Source organism: Camelus ferus, chromosome X (genome assembly GCF_009834535.1).
Source record: "Camelus ferus isolate YT-003-E chromosome X, BCGSAC_Cfer_1.0, whole genome shotgun sequence".
Taxonomy (NCBI): domain Eukaryota; kingdom Metazoa; phylum Chordata; class Mammalia; order Artiodactyla; family Camelidae; genus Camelus; species Camelus ferus.
This window is the reverse complement of record NC_045732.1, coordinates 46211309-46230652: the sequence shown is the minus strand read 5'-3', so window position 1 is coordinate 46230652 and position 19344 is coordinate 46211309. Positions and strand designations below refer to the sequence as shown.

At 48.0% G+C, this 19344-nt stretch overlaps 1 protein-coding gene across 4 annotated transcripts in view; it reads left to right on the top strand.

Annotated features, from left to right (window-relative positions):
• STARD8 (StAR related lipid transfer domain containing 8) overlaps nt 1-19344 on the top strand; it is a 74035-nt gene that overhangs the window by 18466 nt on the left and 36225 nt on the right. The window contains exon 1 of one of the 4 annotated variants that reach the window (XM_032476160.1): nt 16325-16501. The exons of 1 other annotated variant lie outside the window; for it this stretch is intronic. In XM_032476160.1, the coding sequence (XP_032332051.1) occupies nt 16384-16501 (118 nt within the window). In that variant the 5' untranslated portion in view covers nt 16325-16383. Of the gene's footprint in view, nt 1-16324; nt 16502-19344 lie in introns of those variants that run through there. 2 more of the 4 variants (XM_032476156.1, XM_032476158.1) reach the window with 2 other exon arrangements.

Sequence of the window (19344 nt, the reverse complement as noted above, 5' to 3'; positions counted from 1 at the left end):
GGCCCTACCAGAGTCAGACTGAAGAAAGGAGGGAGAGGTGGGGATAGGGTCAGTAGAAAGGGCAATTTCAAGATGTTCTTTGGGATAGAGGATTTCCAGACTGGTGGAGGAGAGTAACAGCTCCTTTTGGGGTCAAAAGAGGCAGGGAAGCCCAGGTCCCCAGTGCTTGCTTTCAGTAGTGCAAAACAGAAAGCTAAGCCCAAGCTTACAGATACAAGCCAGGTACCTGCCCTGAGGCACAGCTTCGTTGGCCATTGTCACAGCCTGAGCCAAACCAGATCAGAGCAAATGCTGCACTGCATGGCACAGAACAGCTACCCAGGGGCTAAGGAAGGAGTGGGAATTGTAGGTAGAATGACATATCTGGAAAGGACCTGGGAAGTGCTACTGAACACTTCTGCCAGCAGGTCCCATGAATCCCTCAAAGTCAACGCCAAAGATCCAGAATTCTTCATCATTCCCCTGGAAACCTTCTCCTTTTCCAGGATTCTCTTTCTTGGTTTCAGGTACCATCATCTACCCAGTCACTCAAGCAAGGAACTTGCCTGGGCTCCCCCATCTCTCTCATTTCCTGCCATTCAGTCACCAAATCATGCCTATGAAATTTCTCTGGAATGTTTCTGAAATCTACCTCTTCTCTTCCACCCACACTGCCATAGCCCTCCATCTTGGCCCTTAGCATCTCTGGCATGGCTGGTTGCTATGGCTTCCTAAGTGGTCTCCCTGCCACCATGCTTTCGCTTCCAGTCCACTTGCCATGTAGCTGCTAGAATACTCTCTTTTAAAGAACAATTTGCTCATGCTCAAAAACCTTTAATTATTCCCCAGCTTTGGTCAAAGTCCAGATTCTTTGCATTGCCATTCAAGGTTCATCAGAACTCAATAACCAATCTTTCTTGCTTCATCTGCCACCACCTCCCCACACTGCTGAGCCCCAGGGGACAGCTCAGTATTTCCTATACATACAATGAATTCTTCTATTGGACTCTCCGCTGGGTGTGTCTTTGCCAGTCCCCCTACTTGGCCTGTCAAGCCATCCTCTGGTTCTCTGGACAAGCCCATCTTGTCCATATCTCTATTATAACACAGCACACTATTCTGCATTGGCTTTTCTTTCCTGTATCTACCATAGACCATGAGCTCTTGGTATACAAGAGCGACTTCTGACTGACCTCTGTGTTCCCAGAACTAAGCACGGGGCCTCATATAAACAATGAATCTGCCAAGGACAGTCTTTTATTTTTGATGGCATAGCAAAAGAAATTCTGGTAATTTGACTAGTGACTTCTCTCTCAACAGACTTTCTTCCCTATCATTTCAGCTCTGAACTAGCTATTACAGATGAACACAGAGACCCCACTGGCTCCAGATAACAAATTGTCTTGAGACAGGGCTTCAGGAGTCTAATAGTTTTAGCCAATGGTGCAGATCCATGTGAAACACATTTCCACTAAACCCTTGAAACTTGGAGGTTGCCTGCTTCTCAAGGCAAGGAGGACACTTAAGGGCCATATTAACCAGTGGTTTTCAAACTGAGTACTGAGGAACTCAGAGTCCCCAGAGATTTGTTGGGAGAGGGGAAGACAAAGTTGGGGGTGCTTCATTCAACTAAATCTATTTTACTTTTTGGAGGTTCCAAGAAGATTTCATTTGGAGACTGAAGCTGGCTACATAAAAGTAGATGTTGGAGACCACTGCTCTAGTCCAATGCTCAACTGCTAACAGGTTCCCTTTTTGCTGTTGTTTTTTTGGGGGGAGGGGAATGTAATTAGGTTTACCTATCTATTTATTTTAATGGAGGTACTGGGGCTTGAACCCAGGACCTCATGCATGCTAAGCATGTACTGTACTACTGAGCTATACCCTCCCCCTGCCAGGTTCCCTTTATACTATGCCTGCTATGTGCCCACTTAGGCTTGAACCAAACTCTCCAGGTATGGTCCATACCCAGTTGAAAGTTCTTCTTTATATGGAGCCAGAATCTGCCTTGGAACTTCCACTCAGTGATCTTGTTTTCACCCCTTGGAGTCTCATGGAAGCTGTGACATTTCTTCTTCCCTATGATCAATCTGCTGGCATTAGAATTTCCCAAAGTCTGAGATGGAAGGAACCTTGTAGCTCATACAGTTCAATGTTCCCACTGCAGTTGACGAACTTGAACCCTAGAGAAGGCAGGTGATCTGCAGAACAGCAGAAGGTTCTTAGTAGTAAAACGGAGACAACACCCAAGTCCCCACTCATCTATAATGTACTCCCAGAATCCATCTTTGGGCAGAATGAACAGCTCCAACTCCTAAAATAATTTCTCACAGTCCTAATGACTCTTCCCTAAACTTAAGTTTAGGACCCTATGGTTAACCACATACCACCACTAATGACTCTTCCCTAAACTTAAGTTTAGGACCCTATGGTTAACCACATACCACCATAAGGTGTAGGGGATCGAAGGACCTTAGAGAACACCCAAGCCAATCCCCTCATTTTCATGATGGGGAAATCAGAACCCAGAAGAAGACACTTGGCCAAGGTCACAGAGCTGTTAGTGGCTCACTGGCAGATATGAGAAAGCAAGCACATCTGGTCTTTGGAGACCTGAGGTGTCCAGAGGCACATCTTGATGGGACTCAAGGGCTGAAGATCAGCAGCTTGGCTGGTGAAGGCTTCATGGTGCCCAGGCTTTGGTCAGCCTGGGGTAAGGGCAAAGGCAAAGGAGGACAAACTGGCATCAGAAGCAGAGCTGCTGCCTCATCACAGCCTAGATGCTGTTTGCCTTCTTCTCTTTCTATGGGACTGAATTCCATTCAAAGTGTCCTCCTCCCGTGGCAGGCCAGCCAAGGGGCAGCTTTCTGAGGCCCCCTCTGACCTGTTTGCTAGAGGGTCCCTGCTGTGTGACCCTCCACATCCCCCAAGCAGAAACAGGAAAAGCTGATTTGGTTTACGTTTTGAAAAGAAAAATGAAAACATAAGAAGTAGGACTCTGGAGAACAGAGGCTTCCTACTCTGTGTCCATGTGCCCTTGGAGCAAGATATCTCAGGGAATACATTCCACAGGGGAAGGGAATGGTCTTCTTATTAAAAACAAAACACGAAGCCCTTCAAGGTTTGGAAAGAGAAAAAGGCCAAAAGAGGACTCTTCAGGAGGGGAGAGGCAGCTGTTTCAGAATCTCCAATGCTGTCCACAGTCTGCCACTTAGAGCTGTCTTATTTTCATCTCACTGCTGATATCACCACATCTGGCTCCCAGCGATATCCTTCTTCCTTTAACCTTTGGCCTGAGACAAGTTCCAAGCACCTTTTCTTGTGTCCTTGATGGTCATCAAAGTAGGCTGGCACCCAGAACCTTCCTTGAAAACCAAGAGAAAAACAGAATAAATTAATTACCGAATACACACATGGTGGAACAACATTCCGGCTTTGAAAAGTATATGCTTCTTGCCTTGAGGAAACCAGCAAAAACAGGGAAGCACTTTGCCAGTCTCTAAATATCTCTTTCAGGATAACTACCTCATCGCCCCACATAAGCCGCCATAAGTTTGCCTGACTTTCTCCCTTCTCAGTTCTCTCGCTGGGAGATGGGTGCCATCTTGTTTCTTGATCACAGTTACCAAAAGGACCAATTTAAAAAGTCTTTTAGAAAAAATACCTTCCAGAACCCCTAGAGTCCTTTCCAATTCTAGTTTCTGGGCTGAGGAACAGAGCTAGTTCACAGCTAGGTGGCAGGGTAGAAGTGTCAATCATCTGGGTGCCAAAGAAACATGGTCCTGCAAAGGAAATAGTTCTGGCCACTTCTGGAGCTTCTACTTAGCTTCTATATATGTCACATGTGTGAATGCGTGCACACACATGCATAACCTCTTTATCAAAATCTTAACCTTCTCCACACAAAAACATCCTACTGTCTCTTGCTTCTCATCCTACTGCCTCTTGCTCTGTGTCCCCTTGCGCCAGAGGTAAGCAGAACCTCTTCCTAGAAGATGTTTCCAAGAGCATCTGCTCGCAATGGCTCATTCTCCCTAAAAGATCTTAGTGGGGGTATGGCAGGGGTAAGGTGGGGTGGGTATAGGTCAGTGGTAGAGGGTGTGCCTAGCAAGCAAGAGGTCCTGGGTTCAATCCCCAGTACCTCCATTAAATGTATATAAATAAATAAACCTAATTACCTACCACCCTCCAAAAAAAAAAAAAAAAAGGTAAAAAAGTATACAGTGTAGTATGTCAATTATATCTAAATAAAACTGGAAAAAAAAATTTTAAAAAGGATCTGGGGGCAAAACATCATTTTTTTCTGGTAAAACAAACACCTATATGTAGTGGAAGAGCATGTCAAGTTCCCATGAATTTGTAAGATAAAAGTAGAGGCTTCCAAGAAATCTCTCACTTGTGGCTGGCTCCATGGGCTTCCCTGGCTCCTTGGAGCTGTGTGTGGAATGAGTTCACTTTGTTTAGTTGTTTGTGGGTACTTTTGTGTGGCAAAAGTTCGAGAAGCACTCACTGAAATAGTAGACTCCCTGAGGGTAGAAACTTTGTCTCATTTCTCTTTGTATCCTCATGCCTAGAGAGCACTCAGGAATATGTACTCCATCCTTCCATCCACCCAGCTGCCCATCCATCCTTCCCAAGAAGCAAGTGAAAAAGGCAGCCTTAAGTGGGTGAAAAGAGCTCAGCTTCTGAAGCACTCAGACCGCTCTGGGTCTAAATTCTGACTCCATCCTTTAGTTGCTGTGAGCCCCTCTCCAAGCCTCAGTTTTCTCAGTTTGAAAGTAAAGATCCAAACACCCAACTCCTGGGTTGTTGTGGGAACTAAGTATGAGAGTGGGAGTAAGACCACTCTCTAAGCTCCCAGGTAATACACAGATAATCAGTATTCAGTGATGATAAAAATGACCACCACGACCATTCCAAGCAGTGGAGTAGAGGAAGGGAGAGAGGTTTTCTCTACTCCAGAAGTCTGAGTTGAGATTCAGAAGGCAGGAAACCCAAAGCTTAGCAAGGGGATCAAACATCTGATGAAGAGAAAGATTTTTTGACACTATCACTACCTATTGAGTAAAGTAAACAAAACTGAAAATTAAAGTAAAAAAAAGGCAGGAGCTGAGGCCTCAGGAAAGAGCCCCTGGGCCTCTGGGATGGGGAGGGCCCAGGTTGAATGGTGGCTCTGGAGCCCCACCCCCATTACACGGAGGCAGTGTGTGTAGGCCAGAGGGCAACCTCGGGTGGAGTGATGGAAATAACAGATGTGCCTCTGGACACCTCAGGTCTCCAAAAACCAGACGTGCTTGCTTTCTCATATCTGCCAGTGAGCCGCTTGGAGGCCTGACTCACCGCAAGGGTCATTTGTCAGCAGGGTTAAAGTAAAACCAGGCATGGTGGCTTGGCGGCTAATAGCTCTGTGACCTTGGGCAAGTGTCTTCTCCTTCTGGGCCCTGATTTCCCCAACATGAAAATGAGGGGATTGGCTTGGGTGGTCTCTAAGGCCCTTCGATCTCCTACACCCTACAGTTATGTGGTTCTGAATTGGAAAGGTGCTGGACCTTGTTTTTCCCAAAATGTGATTTTCCAAAAACATGATCCATCAGATCATCTGATAGTTTGATACTAAATCCTGGACAGTGCAAAGCAGTGTGGGGAGGCCTGGCTGGGACCCTTCTGTTGGTAAATTTCCTGGTCCCTACAGCCCCTTCCACCTGTATCTGGCTGGACTGGACCAGCTGGACATCTCCAGAGCCATTCATGATCACAGTCCAGGTGAGGGGTGGGGGGATGAAGCAGGTGTTTCCCAGGGCCCCGGGCTCAGGCCTAGGTATCTCACAATATAAAATGAAGAAAGGAAAGAAAACAGGAAATCCTGCCACTCTATGCACCTAATTGTTCAGGAAGAATTCCTTCTAGGCAGGGCCATGGTCTCAGAAGTCAAAAACAGCTGCTGAGTTGGAAAGCTGCTGCAACCTCTGGGATTCTGAGACTCCCTGCCCCCATCTCAGTCCATTTAGACCTTTGCCATTCTTCGAAACTCAGTTCTAATGCTGGCTGCTCCCCCCTTCAAGTCCCCAGCACACCCAGTATCTGTCTTAGAGCATGGATCATGTTCTGCCTTTGTTGGAGCTATTTCCTTTCACATATGGATTAGAAATAAAATACATTCTCCAAGGAAAAACTTCAACCTGGATATTTGGACATAAAACGGAGAGCCAAAGTCCCATAACACCTCACTCCCAACTTTCCAGAATTAGCCACTGTTAGGAAGGTTTTTGGTAGCTTCCCAGAAAGCGTCTATTGTCAAAGCTATTGAAAATACGAGATCATGATGCTTTGGATGGAGCGCTGGCTCTGGAGATTAAACACTTGGGTTTGTGTCTCACTCAGCTCTCCAAGGGCTGGTCAGATCAGTTTGGGTAAATTCTGTTCCCTCTTTGAATCTCAGTCCTCTGTTTCATAAAATGGATTAACAGTTCTTCTCCTGCTAACCCACGAGGTTGTTGTAAGGACCAAATGAAACCAAAAAAATGAAGGAGTTTCAGAAAAAATAAGGGGTGCTCTATTTATCTCCATGCTTGTCTCTGTAACTTGGCTGTAAGCACTTTGAGAACAGAAAGCTTGGCCCATTTGGGGCTGAGTCCCCAGTGACCCTAGTTCTGATGACTTGTCTGGAACAGATAGGTAGGACATTGAATTCAATCCCAGGGGATGTGCTACACCAAGAGGAGTCGGCGCTTTGCTCCTGCTCTGGTTCTGGGCACACAGTGTCCCTTGACTTTCCTCTGGAGGCAAACTTGGCTGAAAAGACCATTTTTCTAAAGTTACTGGGCTTTTAAAATGCTGGGACACTTAAAAAATTCTGCAACACCTGTTCCCACCCCCTCTACCTCTCTCAGCTCCCAGATCCTCAGATTCTGGCCCTAAGTAATGTTTTCAGAGTTCTTGGCACACACACATACGCACACATACGTACACACACATTTGTGTGTGTGTGTGTGTGTATGTATATATATATATATATATATATATATACACACACACACATATACATACATGAGAGGGAGAGAGAGAGAGGGAGAGAGAAGTGGCCAAAAAGATTCATTTTTTTTAACGGACCAGAGATAAAATGGTTGGAAATTAGAACTAAAAAGCTCTCCGGATATCACTTAGTCCAATCACTCCCCCTGCAACGTTTACCAGATGGAGAAACTGAGACCCAGGAAAAGAAAGGGATGTGCCCGGGGAGTCAGTGGCTCTGACAGCCAAGTGAAGGGGGGAAGGGGCAAGCCTCTGGGCTAAGGAGGTTCAAGTTGGGGGAACCAGCCTGGGAAAGGTGGGTGGAGCCCAAGAAGAGATGGACGTGGTGGGGACCGGGGGCAGGGGATCAATTAGAAGAAGCAGTCAGGACCAGCTGTGAAAGTCCCCTGGAAAGTGGGAATATAAGAAATATGAAGGTTGTGGTTTAGCAAGTTATTATGAGCCTTGCTGAGCAAGGAGAGGGAGGAGAGAGGAAGAGAACAAAAGGGTCCAGAAAAGGAGAAGAAAGGGAAGAAGTCAGGCTGACCCAGGTGAGTGGAAGACATTTAGAGTGGCAGGTCAGCCAGGGCTGAACTGAGCAGGTCAGAAGAGTCTTGTTGCTGGTGGGACATCAGCCACCTTACAAGTTCCCACCAGCTCTGCTCTCTGGTTTCTTCTAGGCTTTGAGTAGGTGAGCCAGTTCTTATTTTCTTAGCAAACTCAGCATTTTCCCACTGACCACTGTCTGGAGAAGTGGCCCCAAACTGTAGACTTTAACTGCAGATTTGGCACGAGGGCACAGTGCAGCCTGGCCCAGGTGTCAGAACTGGAACCCACCTGCTCTACAGCCATGGTCTGGCTTCAGGCACACAGTCACACTGAGAGGTGAACTCAGCCCATTTTGCAGATGAAGGGTAGCAAGACATGCCAATGAAAACAACCACCACCACAAGAATAACAAAGATTCCTACCACATAGCACAGGGAACTATATTCAATAGCTTGTAATAACCTATAATGAAAAGAACATGAAAAAGAACACATATATGTATAACTAACTCACTATGCTGTACACCAGAAACTAACACAACATTGTAAATCAATCACACCTCAATAAAAAAGAGAATAACAAAGAGAACTAAGTATGTATTGAGAACCAATCATTGTACTGCTCAAGAATGACAGCCCTAGAGTCAAATACCAGTTGCACCCTTTGTTAGCTGTGTAATCTTGGACAAGTTGCTTAACTTCTCTGTGCCTCAGTGTCCTATGTGTGAAATGAAGATAATAATTGTACCTTCTTGAGAAGACTTGGGAGGAGCAAATCAGGTGACCCTGGTGCAGCTTTTAAATGAAGCCTTGCACACAAGTACTCAATAAATGGTAGCTATTTGTTTGTCATCATCAGGATGCGATGGGCACTGCTCTGAAAGTTTTACTTACATTGTGGCCTGTAATGATCACTCAGAAGGTACCTGACAGGGAGGAGGGTATAGCTCAGTGGTAGAGGGCATGCATAGCATGCACCAGGTCCTGGGTTCAATCTCCGGTACCTCCATTAGATAAATAAATACATAAACCAGATTACCTCCCCCGCCAAAAACCAAACAAACAAACTGAAAAACAGAGTGGCTGTACCATTAGGGTGAGGGTATAGCTCAGTGGTAAAGCATGTGCTTATAATGCACCAGGTCTTGGAGTCAATCCCCAGTGGCTCCAGTAAAATAAATAAAGTAAACCTAATTACCTCCCTACCCACCCCCCCAAAAAAAGAAGGTAATTGAGGCCCAAGTGTAAGAACACGTCTACTCCATTTGCTTTTTCCTAGATGTAGACTTTGTTTTCCAAAACTGAATCCCCTCTGGAAGCTCAATGTATAAAACAGGTGAAAAGCAGCATGGCTCTGATTGAAGCAAGGTGAGGTAGAAGTGAGGACCTGGAGCACTCCCTAATTCTCCCCTCCCCCAACATCCGCAGGGTAGGACTTGAGTTTCCTCCTCAGCCACCGGGAGGCACAATTTGCAAGCCCACTGATCTAGTCCATCTAACACTTGCATGCTCTTAGACCTGAAAGGGCATGTAATATGTCCAAGGTTACACAGCAAGTCAAAGGCAGAAGGGGGCATGCATGACACTACCAGGCCGAGAGGACAACTTGGTCAAAGAGAACAGCCTCCTTGGTTAAACTAAAACAGAGAACAGCCAGCCTTGCACGGAGAAGAGCTAGGAAAGGAGGGAATAATCAAGGAAGAAGGGGAGGCTGACCCAGAGGTCCTGTCCCTGGGACCTGAGTGTGAAAAGACTTTCATATCCTGCTGGGGCCACCCAGGACTTCAAGACAGCAAGACAAGGGATGTCCTCATAGAGCCTCTCACTGTACGGAGTTTGGGGCATTCTGTTTTGACAAGGGATGTGGTCCTCTGTCCCTGAGCTCTCCAGTCTGGGGGATGCAGTTGACCTGGGACTAAATCCTGTCATTCAGGCCTTCTGATCCAACTCTTGGCCTGAGAGAGCATTTTCACAAGGGTCCTCCTCCTTCAGGGTTCAGAGACAGCAGACTGGCTTCCAACCCATTGTTGTCAGGGAAGTATGGCGTGGTAGAGGGGGTGTGGCAGGGGGCAGCCTGGCTCCCTGCTCCTTTCACTGCTACCTGTGTGGGCACCCCTCTCTGTTCCAGACCTGCCACTGTCTGTCTCAGAACCTGTGCCTTGCCAGCTTTGGTTTCCAGACTTGGGCGTGAGTTCCCTGAGGATATCACTTGGAGGAGAAATCACAGGAGAATTTCCCCCTAGAGAACTTTGGGACTTCTCTGGAATCCCTTCCCCCGACCCAATCGTTCGAGCCACCTGGACCTGTGAGACCTCTGGAAGATGACCTAATCTGCAGGGTGGGGCAAGGCAGGGACAAATATTGAAGGAAAGCCCAGGTTCAGGGCCCTTAGTTGCTTGCCCCTCTTTGGATGAGCCTCAGAATCTCCATCTGGACCATGACGGGGTGGAGCAGATGCTCTCTGCGGGCCCACTAGCTCCGGCCTGGGCTTGTGCAGAGGCCTCAGCTGCTCAGGGATTCTCTCACACACTGAGCTAGAATCCCAGGGAAACATACCCCAAGAGGGATGCAAACAAACAAAGCCTGCCCACTGCCATGGCTTGCCAGCCCTCCTGGCTAGTCACACAAGAGTGAGAATGCAGGAGGCAGATTACAAACCATCCCCTCCCCACCTGCCAAGTTGGATAGTGCTCTTCTGACACAAAAGCAGCTTTTGTCCATGGCAAGTCCACTTGCTCAAATGGACTGAGCCCTGGACCCCAGATCCAGACTGCAGGGTCTGTGTTCCTGTTGGGTGGTGCTGTACAGGGGTGAAGGTCTGTGCACTAGGGCTGGGGATTAGGAGTGGGAGTGGCTCTGGGTGGGTGCTGTAACTACCTCCCAGATAAAGGCAGAAAGAATTGGTGGGCAGAAAATTGAGCAGACTGCATAACACAATGACAGGAAGAAAGCAGTAAGGCAGACAAAGGTTTAAGGGGTGAGTTTACCATCCACAAGCCCATCTTACTGATGCTTTCTCCTTTGATCTATGTCACAGTTTTTGAAGGTAGGTGTTACTGTCTCCCTTTTATCAGTAAGGAAACTGAGGCCCAGAGAAGTGACATGATATGTCATCTAGTAAGTGTGGAAGCTGGTGTTTAAACTCAAGGCTGTTTTGATGGGGAGCGGCTATAGCTTAGTGGTAGAGTGTGTGCTTAGCAGGCACGAGGTACTGGGTTCAATCCTCAGTGTCTCCTTTAAAAATAAATAAATAAACCTAATTACCCCTACCCTGGCCAAAAAAAAAAAAAAAAAGAAAAGAAAAGAAAAGAAAAGAAAAGAAAAACCCAGCAAATCCAAGGCTACTTTGAGAGTTGCAGTTCTTAGAGGCCCTTTATCTGGAGCTGAGAAAATCCATACAACATACACACTGTTGCTGCCCATCAGATAATCCTTCTAAGACTTGGCTGCAAGGGCCTAGGAATTATCCTTGCCATTTTAGCAAGACCCAGAAAAGGCAAATGATTGGGCCGGAGTCAGACACAGCTAGGTGGAGATAGGGGTAAGGCTGAGGCTCTGTCTTTCACCTTTCTGCCTTCAGCTGGAAAGCTACAGAACACCGCTATATGCAGCACTTCCCAGCTATTCTCCCTTTGCCTGGACAGTTTCCACTTACAAAAGTGCTCTCAGATCCATTAGCTTGAGGTTTGCAGGGTAGAAAAAAAAAATATTTCTGTTTTCTAGGCGAAGACACTGATGTTCAGTAACTTGCCAAAGGTTACATAGTTACTGAATGGTGGAACAAGGACTGGAGGCTGGAGTTGTGCCCAAACTCCCCTCCACTTTTCCAGAGTGCATTGTGCTAGCATGGGAAGGACAGAACGAGTTGACTGAAGCGTGATGTTTGAGACCCAAAGCAGCCAACCCCAAGTCCCTGGGGTGACATTTAAACCCTTTGCTCTTTTCCAGATGAACCTCTGAATTGAAGAGGCAGTCATGGGGCTTTTGGGAGGGAAACCCAGAAGCCAGTGAGGTCAGTTCTCTGGAGCAGACCCCAGAGCTGCCCAATTTCATGGCTTGCTAGAGGTCAATGCCCCACCAGCTCAAATGGCTTTGTGGTCAGGGCGCCAGGTTTGATTCAACCACACAATGGGCAGGATGTGGGGGAGGGGCCTTTTCTCTCTTCCTGTCTCACCACCCATGGTTGCATTTCATGCTTGGTCACTGAGCCATCTTGAGGTTCCTCTACCTCAAAATGCTGGGGAAAGAAAACCCCAAATCTCTCTGCCACCACTGAGTTTGGTCAAGGCTGCTTCTGGCCATTAACTCACTCTTCATTCAGTCCTTTAACAAATATTCCTTAAGTGCCAATTCCATGCCAAGCTCCGTCCTAAGCAATGGATATGCCATAAATAATAAGACATGGTCCCTGCCCTCAGAGGATCCAAACTCTTATTGGACAGGAAGACATACAGATAACTCAATATGGAATTATTGCTGATGAAACTGAGCTGTAGGAGCAACTGGAAAGGGAACGGCTTATGATATTCTGAGGTGGGGCTAAAAGGATCTGTGGGACTTTTCCAGGTGCAGGAGATAGGACAAATAACTTAACCTCTTTGTGCCTCAGTTTCCTGATCTGTTAAAGGGGATAATAATAGTACCTATAGGGTTTCCATATTGAGTCCATGAGTTAAAATGTGCAAAGAGCTTAGAATAGGACCAGGCATACAGAAAGCACCATGTAAGTGTTTGTGCAATAAATCAAGGAAATAAGAATAAGATTTGTGTGTGTCTGTGTGTGAGAGAGAGAAAGAGAGAGAAAAGAGCACATGTAACACATTGGGAAGGTTAACAAAGTTTACTGTTTTCTGGGAATGCCAGCTGCTTTGGCAAAGTGAGCTTGTGTAGAACTATGAATGTCAACCTCAGACCTGTGGACTTATCCCTGTAGACCATGGGCAGCCATTCCTTTAAAATTTTTTTTTAATTTGAGGAGGTAATTAGGTTTATTTATTCGTTTGTTTTTCAATGGAGGCACTGGGGATTGAACCCAGGACCTCATGCATGCTAAGCATGCACTCTACCACTGAGCACCTGGCAGCCATTTCTGAAGCTGGATCCTTACTATGGAGGGTGGTAGCGGACTCCTGTGTGAAATGCTAGGGCTGTTTCACCAGCCCAACAGGTGCTGGGTTCAAGAGGCTGCCACCAGTCAGGAAGCAGTCAGGGGCCACACAAGAATGGAGGACCAGCCCCATGCAAAGCCCAGCTCCTGGCTTAGCATTGATCCAGGGAAGGCTGGGTTGAGGGGAGAAACACTACAGTTCTGCCCTCAGGGAGCTGCTCATCTCATTGGAATAAGGCCTGCTTCTACCAAGAACCAACTCAGTTTTCCTGATTGGAAGTTGTGGAGATGCGTGGGTCAAAAAGGCTTTGTGGCTGTCAGAGAGGCCATATGTATACTGATTACTGGCCAAAGCTGACAATCAGGCTATCTGGCTATCTGGTCCAGTGGTCACTTCCCAACTGCACAGCCTTGGACAAACCTCCCTGTGCTATAGTTTTCCCGCCCCAAATGAGGGCAACAATAATAATTTGATCTCCTCACAGAGTTGTCATGAAGATTAAATCATAATCACACGTGCAAAGTGCACAGAACGCTGACTCACATAACAAATGCTTCAGCGGGGAGGCTATAGCTCAGTGGTAGAGTGTGTGCTTAGCATGCATGAGGTCCTGGGTTCAATCCCCAGTACCTCCATTAAAACAAATAAATAAATATAAGTAAATAAATCTAATTACCTCCTCCCCAAAAAACACAAAATAAAGTAAAAAAGAGAAAATATTCTTAAAAATCCATTGCAAATGCTTCATAAATGTTATTAGCTATTCTCAGTGACTGAGTGCCTACCATGTCCCAGGGGTCAAAGGCAGTGGCTAGACCAATGGACCAATGTGGCTCATCTTCTTTGAGTGTCAATTTTCCTCAAAGGCTTAAAGAAAAGAAAAAAAAAACACCACCCATTTGTATATGAAAACATTATGGATGTATACTAGAGTTAACTGGAAAATTCAAGTAGATGTATAAGAGCAGGGATTTTAAAAACATTCTCTGCTTGGAGCCAAGGCTTCAGGTTACATCTTCAGCCACCCGCCCCCAGGGTTTCGTCACATTCTTTCCCCTTAGCCCTTAGGGGCACTTGGGTACAAAACTTCCAGCCACACAAACACAGACATGTGTGAGCTCATGGAAACTACAATGGCTCATTCTCTGGGGTAAGGATGATCACTGATGAGAATTGGTGATGATCATATGGGTGAAAACTGAGGTTCAAGGGTCAGATTCTTCCATCACCAAATTCTTCCATTAGCTGTGTGAACTTCACAGTAGCATTACCTTTGTTGATGTTTCTTCATCTGTAAAATGGGGATGATGATGATGATGATGATGATGATAATTAACTGCTTTATCGGATTGTGGTAAAAATGAAATAGATTAATCCTCAAAAAGCACTGTAGAAGAAGGCCAGGCCTCTAGTTAGTGCTCATTACACATTAGCTTTTATTGAATCCATTCTCACATTTCTTTCCATAACAACGTTGTCAGGTAGGTGTCATCCTGTCCATTTTATGGGGAAGGAAGTTTAAGCTGTAAGAGGTTAAGTCAGGTGTCCCCTCCTTTTTATTAGTGGAGGGTGTGCCTGCAGTGGGGAGGAGGTGGGAATCATTGAGCTCTGGGGTCCTTCCCAGCTCCCAGGTTCTGTGATTCAAGTAAAACTTTGGAGCCCTTTCATATTACTGTTCTGGCTGGAGCCCAAGCAGCAGAACTCAGGAAATAGGGGAGGGACTGACCAGGGAGGGAGATGACTTAGCAGGGTAGGAAATGGCTGCGGCCGCCCTTCCTTCTAGTTTGCTGCTGCAAGGGGCTGTGTCCGGCACTCCCACCCTACCAGAGAGCAAAAGGGAAACTCCTGTGCTTGGAGGAAGCTGACCAGGGCCTCCTTTTCCTCAAAAGGGAACTTGCCCCCATGGCAGGGGCTGTGTAGGGTCTGTGGGAAATTCAAAAGTCAAAGGCTTGGCAGCACCAAGCTGAGCACAGAAAGGAGCCTCCTGATGGCTGCTTGTACTGGCTGAGCCAGTCCTGAATGGAAACTGCTGCTAGGCCAGAGGGTGCTGGGAGAGAGGAATGGGCTCCCCACTGATTTATGATCCAATGGGGGAAAAAAAAAAAGAACTCCATAAGGCAGAATGGCCTAGTGGAAGAAGGTCTAGACAGGTGATCAGTCTGAATTCTGAAATGAGCTCACTGTGTGACCTTGGGCAAGTCCTCTTTCCCATGTGAAGACTCCACTCATGCAATAAATATTTTGTGAACCCCTGTTGTGTGCCAGCACTGCCCTGGGAAAAGGGTGAATGGCATGGAGATCACCCACATGTTAACCTCTCATTCTCTTCCAGCTCTGCCACTGAGTCTATGAAAAGCGGGTGCAAGTGTCAGGCAAAGAAGACAAATTAATTCACAAATCTCTCTTCCTATGCCCAGCCTGTCCCTCACAAATGGGCCTGCTAAGCCCTCGTCTTGCAGCACAATGGAAAGAGATGGTAGAAGGAGGGGTTGTGAAATTCACCTGTGTAACCCTTATTCTCCTTATTCTCATTATTCTTATTCTCCTTATTTCTTATTCTCCTTATTCTCATTGTGTCATGGATTATCCTCATGTTGCAAAGGAGGAAACTGAGGCTCAGAGAGGAAAAATGGCCCAAGTTTTGTTGCAATTAGCGTGGAGCCACTGTTAGACTCTCAATCCCCTTGCTAGGCACTGCCACAAGTGGAATGGAAATGATCAGGTGTGAGAGCTGGCAGCTTACTGCCTTCCCTCTATTGTAAACTATGGCAGATAGGACTTTCCACCATCCCAAAATCAGGTCATGTCAGTCTGCTTGCCTAGGCGGAGGCTGGGGTAAGGGAGTGGGTTATGTAGCTTAGGGTCCTGGGTCCAGGCTTTTTTGATGGTAGATGCCCAGTGCTGATCTCTTTGATAATAAAAGCAAAGCTTGCTTTAGGTAGACTGTACTCTATGCTAGGCACCATGCTCAGCCCCTTGAGATCTTCACAACAGTCCAGCAACATAGAGATAATTGGCTCTACTTAGATGATGGCCAAGTCATTCGTATTCTTGGGCCTCAGTTATGGGTTTGTAACATAAGAGAGTCTTTAAAGAATGCTTCTGCTCATAAGGTCCAGGATAGTCTTGGCACTAGAAGGGTTTCAGAGTATCCTTGTTGGAACCCAGAGTCCATTACTCTTATCAGACAGAAAGAAAACAGGGTAGAGGGTAGTGAGAATATGGGAATGTAAGAGGCTGAGGACGAGGTGAGTCAATTGGCCAAGATGGTGGGAGCCATTGTTTCCTTCTCTATCTGGCTATTGCACAAAGTCTTCCGCCCTGTCACGTGGTTGATGAGATTTGGGGTAGACGTGAGGCTGACCTGGTGACTAAGAAGACCCTGGCTATCTCACACTGGGTGGGAGAGCAGGAAGAAGTAGGATCGGTGGTGAGACACCTCTCAGAGGGGGAGGGAGGAGGCCGAAGGGGGACTCCAATACGGGAGAGGAGGCCCGATGGCTAAGGGGAGGCAGAATCATGGAGCTAAATTACTTGAGGCCAGTGTACAATAGAGAAGAGGGACTTCCTGCTCAAGGTGGGGGCGTGGAACTTTCAAATTGCCCCTGGTGGGGCGGGGCTCGCTCGGCCCCTCCCTCCCTCCAAGCTGCCCGGCTGCGCGCTCAGTCCCAGGGCGCCACACCAGGCGCCAGCGACCCCATTTGCTCGGCCGCGGGCTCAGGAGCCGCCGCGGACGCATGGCCCAGGCGCGAGGCTGGGAGCCGGCCTTGCGGTTTCCGAAGCTCAGGGCGTGGACGCCCTGGACGCCATCGGGTGTGAAGGGCACGCGCTGGGACCCGCCAAGCTGGAAACCAGGTGATCAGAGCTGGGCGGACCTTGCGGGAGGTCAGGGCTCTGCTGCACTTCAGCCCGGAGTCCCCCAGCCCCAGCGCTGCCTTCCCGCCGGCTCCACAAGGCGCCCCTCGCTGCTTCGTCCGCGGTTCCAGTCCCGTTTTCATCTATTAGTCCGCTGTCTGTTGGCCTAAACCCCGCCCCTTGGCTGGCAGGCCCCAATTTTCAGACCTTCCACCCCTGCAGCCTGCTTGCTTCTAATTCTTGGCCAGCTCTTGCTCTGTCCGTGTGTGTGCCATCCTTTCATCCCTACTGTCTGTTTGGCTTAGCCGCTACCCATCTCTCTCCCTCTGCCGCCATCCTCCTTTCAGAAAGAACAATGTTTTGGTTATTAACACATAGTAGGCGGTTCAATAAACAGTATGTTTCTGGCTCCCTATTCCTCCAGCACTTTCTCTGTCACTGCCTCCACCCTCCAGAATGTCTTCCTGTTCCGCTATATGTCTGATCCTCGGTCTGTATTTTTACCTCTTCATTCCAATTCCTGTCTGTCCTTCTAACCCACGTTCTGTCTTTGAATTTTACTACCTTGTCGGTAGCTCCCTACACTCCTCATCATCCCAAGGGCCCCTTACTGCCCCCACTCAGTCTCTTAGGTGTGGGACACAGCCCAGCCCTCTTGGCAGCATGTTTTTATTTTGAATTGCCTAAAATCTCCACTCGAAGGTCTGTTTCCACTAAAGTTGGTCTCCAAGAGTGCCTGGGACTTTGTCTTTTTTCAAATTGAAAAAATATATATTTCTTTGAACACTGAAAAAAAAAATTCCAGGCTCTGCCCATTCCTTTTCCCCGATAAATTCCCCCTTGCTCCCACCCAAATGCCAGATGGGAAATAGCAAACCGAATTGGGTTCCTTGACGTAGATTTGTCATAGAACGTGAATGCATTGAAGGAGAGGGTCTGCAGAAATTCTCACATCAGATGCTCTAATTGTACGTATGTGACACTAAAGACCAGAGAGGGCCAGACTCTCAGCCAGATCGTACAGCATCTCAGTGGTAGAAGCAGGGTGGAAGCCAGAGTTGCAGTGTCCTGGTGCCTGATCCAGGAGCCTTGGTGGAAATGGGGCCCAGGAGCTTCTTTCCTGGTGTTTCTTGGTGGTCTGTGGATCTAGAGGTATCACATGTCCAACCTGGGAGACTTGCTGCCCTCTCTCACTTCATGTCCTCTGGGACCTAACCTGTCCGGCCATCTGCTTGGGTTGGGCATTCTCCATCTGGAGTTGCTGTGGCCTCCCACAGGGTATGGGAGCTCCAGGAAGACAGGGACCCCTATTGGGCCTATCTGTCATGTTCCCTGCCCAGCCTCTGCCAGTGCCTGGATGCCCATGTTGATTGACAGGTTGATGTGTATGGGATGGGTAGGGAAGCCCTGGCTGAAGTCAGATCAGAACTTTTATTTATTTATTGTGTGTGTGTTTGTGTGTAAGAGTATTGGGGAAGGGGGAGCTGTGCTTGGGCAAAGGCCCACTGAGATGGGACAGGGACTCCAACGCCAAGAACTCATACCTTTTGTTGAGTGCCCTTGAGCCACATCGTACATCACATGCCTTCTCTAATGTCATCCTGGGGCCTCTGAGAGGTATCATCCAGGGAAAGGAGACAGAGTGGATGGGTGGCCAGGGGATGGGCATGTCTGCCTGAATTGAGATTGCCAAGCCCCAGACTCATAATCACAGGATTGGTCTGGGCCATGCTGTGGGCGGGTCCTGGAAAAGCTACTCCCTTCCCTCATCCTCCAACTTCGTGGGCTGCAGCATGAGGTCAGGCTGTGGTGGGCTGGTGATGGAACCTGTGGGTAGGGAAGAAGAGCCTTCTCTTTCCTCCTCTGCCATCTCCTCCTTACCCTCCCAGGTTTTGTCTTGGGAGCTGCTTCCTCAGAGGGCCATGTGGAAAGGTCCCAGGCAAGGGGGCAGGATCCTGAGCTCTGTTCATGTGCTCTGGGCATCTATCGCTGCAGGATGAGCTGAGGGCAGCACTGGAGGCAGAGGCTGGGTTTCCAGCCCTCTGGGCTGGCTTGGCCTCAGCCGCCTCCCTTTCTCTGCCTGTCACCTCAGCTCTCCCCCTTCCTTTTCTCACTTTGCTCTTTCTTGCCTGGCCCCCAGCTAACCCCCATTTTCAGAAGACCCTCACACCCCCACCACCCTCTTTCTTTGCAGAAACCCCTTGCGTGTAGGGTTTCCAGGATCCCCATCCCATGGGCACCCACAGAGAAGTTCATAGAAGCAGAGAATGCTCTGGAAAAAAGAGACCATGGAAACCAGGACCCAGCTCTATTTTTCCCAGATGAGGAAACTGAGCCTAGATTAGAAGGAGCAAGTTGGAGGGCTGAAACTAAATCAGGCAGAAGGGGCTGTTGGGAAGGGTAGAGGGCAGGCTTCTCTGCCCTCTGCTGCTTGTATGTGTGCAAGGTGAGGGCTTCTATTAGAAGCAGGCTTGCCTTTGCTCATTTCCCTTTAGCACAGTGACCTTCCTCTGAAGGACAGGAATGGCATGGGGTGTGGGGACTGCGGGTGGACATCCTGCTTTGGGTGTCTATGCCCAGTGTGACCCTACCTATTTCATTTGGGCCAAGGCAGGCCGACCTCCCCGAGGGAATAGGGCGGGAAGGAGGGGAGAGTGGGGTGTGGAAAACCTCTGCCACCTTTGAGATAGGCTAGTAAAGCCGGGGTGTGAAATGGAGCCCAGTTGGGTGGATGCTGAAGGCCATCCGGCTGACACTTTACCTTGTGTTTGTTGGAGACAGGGGGACAGGCTCTTGGAGGTCTGGGGAAGAGCTGGGGACAGTGACTGAGTTCTCCACCTCCA